The sequence below is a fragment of the Penaeus monodon genome, chromosome 32 (genome assembly GCF_015228065.2).
Source record: "Penaeus monodon isolate SGIC_2016 chromosome 32, NSTDA_Pmon_1, whole genome shotgun sequence".
In the NCBI taxonomy this organism is placed as follows: domain Eukaryota; kingdom Metazoa; phylum Arthropoda; class Malacostraca; order Decapoda; family Penaeidae; genus Penaeus; species Penaeus monodon.
In genome coordinates, this window is record NC_051417.1 from 18228451 (window position 1) to 18230283 (window position 1833).

The 1833-nt window shown below is 43.6% G+C and overlaps 1 protein-coding gene across 3 annotated transcripts in view; it reads left to right on the forward strand.

The window, feature by feature from the left end:
- LOC119593701 overlaps window positions 1-1833 on the forward strand; it is a 41071-nt gene that overhangs the window by 36202 nt on the left and 3036 nt on the right. For all 3 annotated transcript variants that reach the window (XM_037942664.1, XM_037942663.1, XM_037942662.1), the window contains exons 4-6: window positions 26-264; window positions 1421-1541; window positions 1708-1829. In XM_037942664.1, the coding sequence (XP_037798592.1) occupies window positions 26-264; window positions 1421-1541; window positions 1708-1829 (482 nt within the window). The remainder of the gene's footprint in view (window positions 1-25; window positions 265-1420; window positions 1542-1707; window positions 1830-1833) is intronic.

A 1833-nucleotide genomic window follows, 5' to 3' on the forward strand; every position in this document is an offset into this window, starting at 1 on the left:
GAGCTAACAGGATTCGCTCCCGCAGCACCAGTACCAGAACCAGGGCGGCCGCTGCGGCATCTGCGGCGACGCGTGGGACGAGAACCCGCGGCCGCACGAGGCCGGCGGGAAGTACGCTACCGGGACGATCGTGCGCACGTACACGGAGGGCCAGACGATCACCGTGCGCGTTGACATCACCAGCAACCAGCGTGGCCACTTCGAGTTCCGCATCTGCCCCAACAACAACCCGAGCGTCGAGGCGTCGCAGACCTGCCTCAACGAGTGAGTTTCATCGGCCGCGCTTAAAGTTTCGCTTTTGTTTTACGGTTTTATAGTTTAATCTATTAATCTATTTAGATAATATGTTTTAATTTCGTTCTTGCAGACAATTATGAAACGTCTTTGATCCTAAGTGATCGTCTCTCTGTAGTGTTACATTGTTTTTGAAATTACATTTATGTAATATTCTTTTAACGTCTTTTCAACAGGCAGTATATCGTATTTGCATCTCATACGATTATCTATGTATTAGTAATTAAAGTACAACAGCAAAAAATAAATAAATAAAGGGAATATAAAAACATGTGAAATATACATTATGAAGTGTAGTTAATAGCATTGTGATAACTTGAATTTTCAGTTTTATCAATAGTAGTCAAGCTTTGCAGCGAGTCCATTAAATCATAAATGAAAACGCACATCTGTAAGTAATTTTTGCAGATTGAAATTCCCTTGCTGACGGCTTACACTCTACGGTCACTCAACATTAAATTTCACGTATTGACCTCACTTATTTCCTGCAATCGACTTTCTGTAAGCAGCTCATTGCCTTCATTCCCCGTACGAAAGAGAGACCTACGCACTTACTTATCTTACTATGTTCTATGGGCGCTAAGCCTGATGATGTAAAGACACTCGAGGTCACCCTCTTCTTTAATATCGAGATGTTCCAGAAGTTACTAACAATAGGCCTGTTATACTAGTTGCAGATAACACGTCCCTTTATCATGAAACTTTCACTCTTTTACCTCAGCCCTGCACACGTGCAGTATGTAATGTTGCGTCATTTCTTATCTCTTCTCGCAGAATAATTGTATAATCATATGTTCTCTAGATATTATCTTAGTCCTCAGATCTCTCAGTATCAACTATATTCATTCAATAATATGTATTGAGGAAATACACAGTGTAATTGCCACAAGATCTCACACTGATCTTACATGTCTCTATCTTCCCAAAACGCACAAAGAACAGCAGAACTAAGTAAATTGAACCAAAACATTTACTATACACAGCATACCTAGCTGCGCAAAACATATTCAAAGTTACACATTCGGAACCTCTCCCCCCAATAAAGGTGAGATCTAAAAAGATAAAGCAACTATAATGAACATCATATGACGAAGTTCATGTGCTTACTCTGTCCCGCTGTCCCCAGGCACCCTCTGTTCAAGGCCGACGGCTCAGGCTTTGAGCACGAGATCAGCACCAACAACGGAGTGCATGCGGTGCAGCTGCAGCTACCCCGAGGCCTTACGTGTACCCAGTGTGTCATGCAGGTACGGCAGGGCGTCGCTGTCCTTCCGGGCTATAACAGAGAATACTTGAAGATACAAAACTGTGTTTCTCCAGCTAATCCTATACCTATTCAAATATCGCGCGTTTGTGATAACTTTAATGCTAATCTGTTATATTTGCAATTAAACAGAATTTGCTTTTCGACAGTGGCGTTATGTGGCAGGAAACAACTGGGGCTACTGCGAGGACGGCACCGGAGCGGTCGGATGCGGACCCCAAGAGGAGTTCCGCGCATGCGCTGACGTGGCGGTGGTTGCGCAGCCTACATGGTAA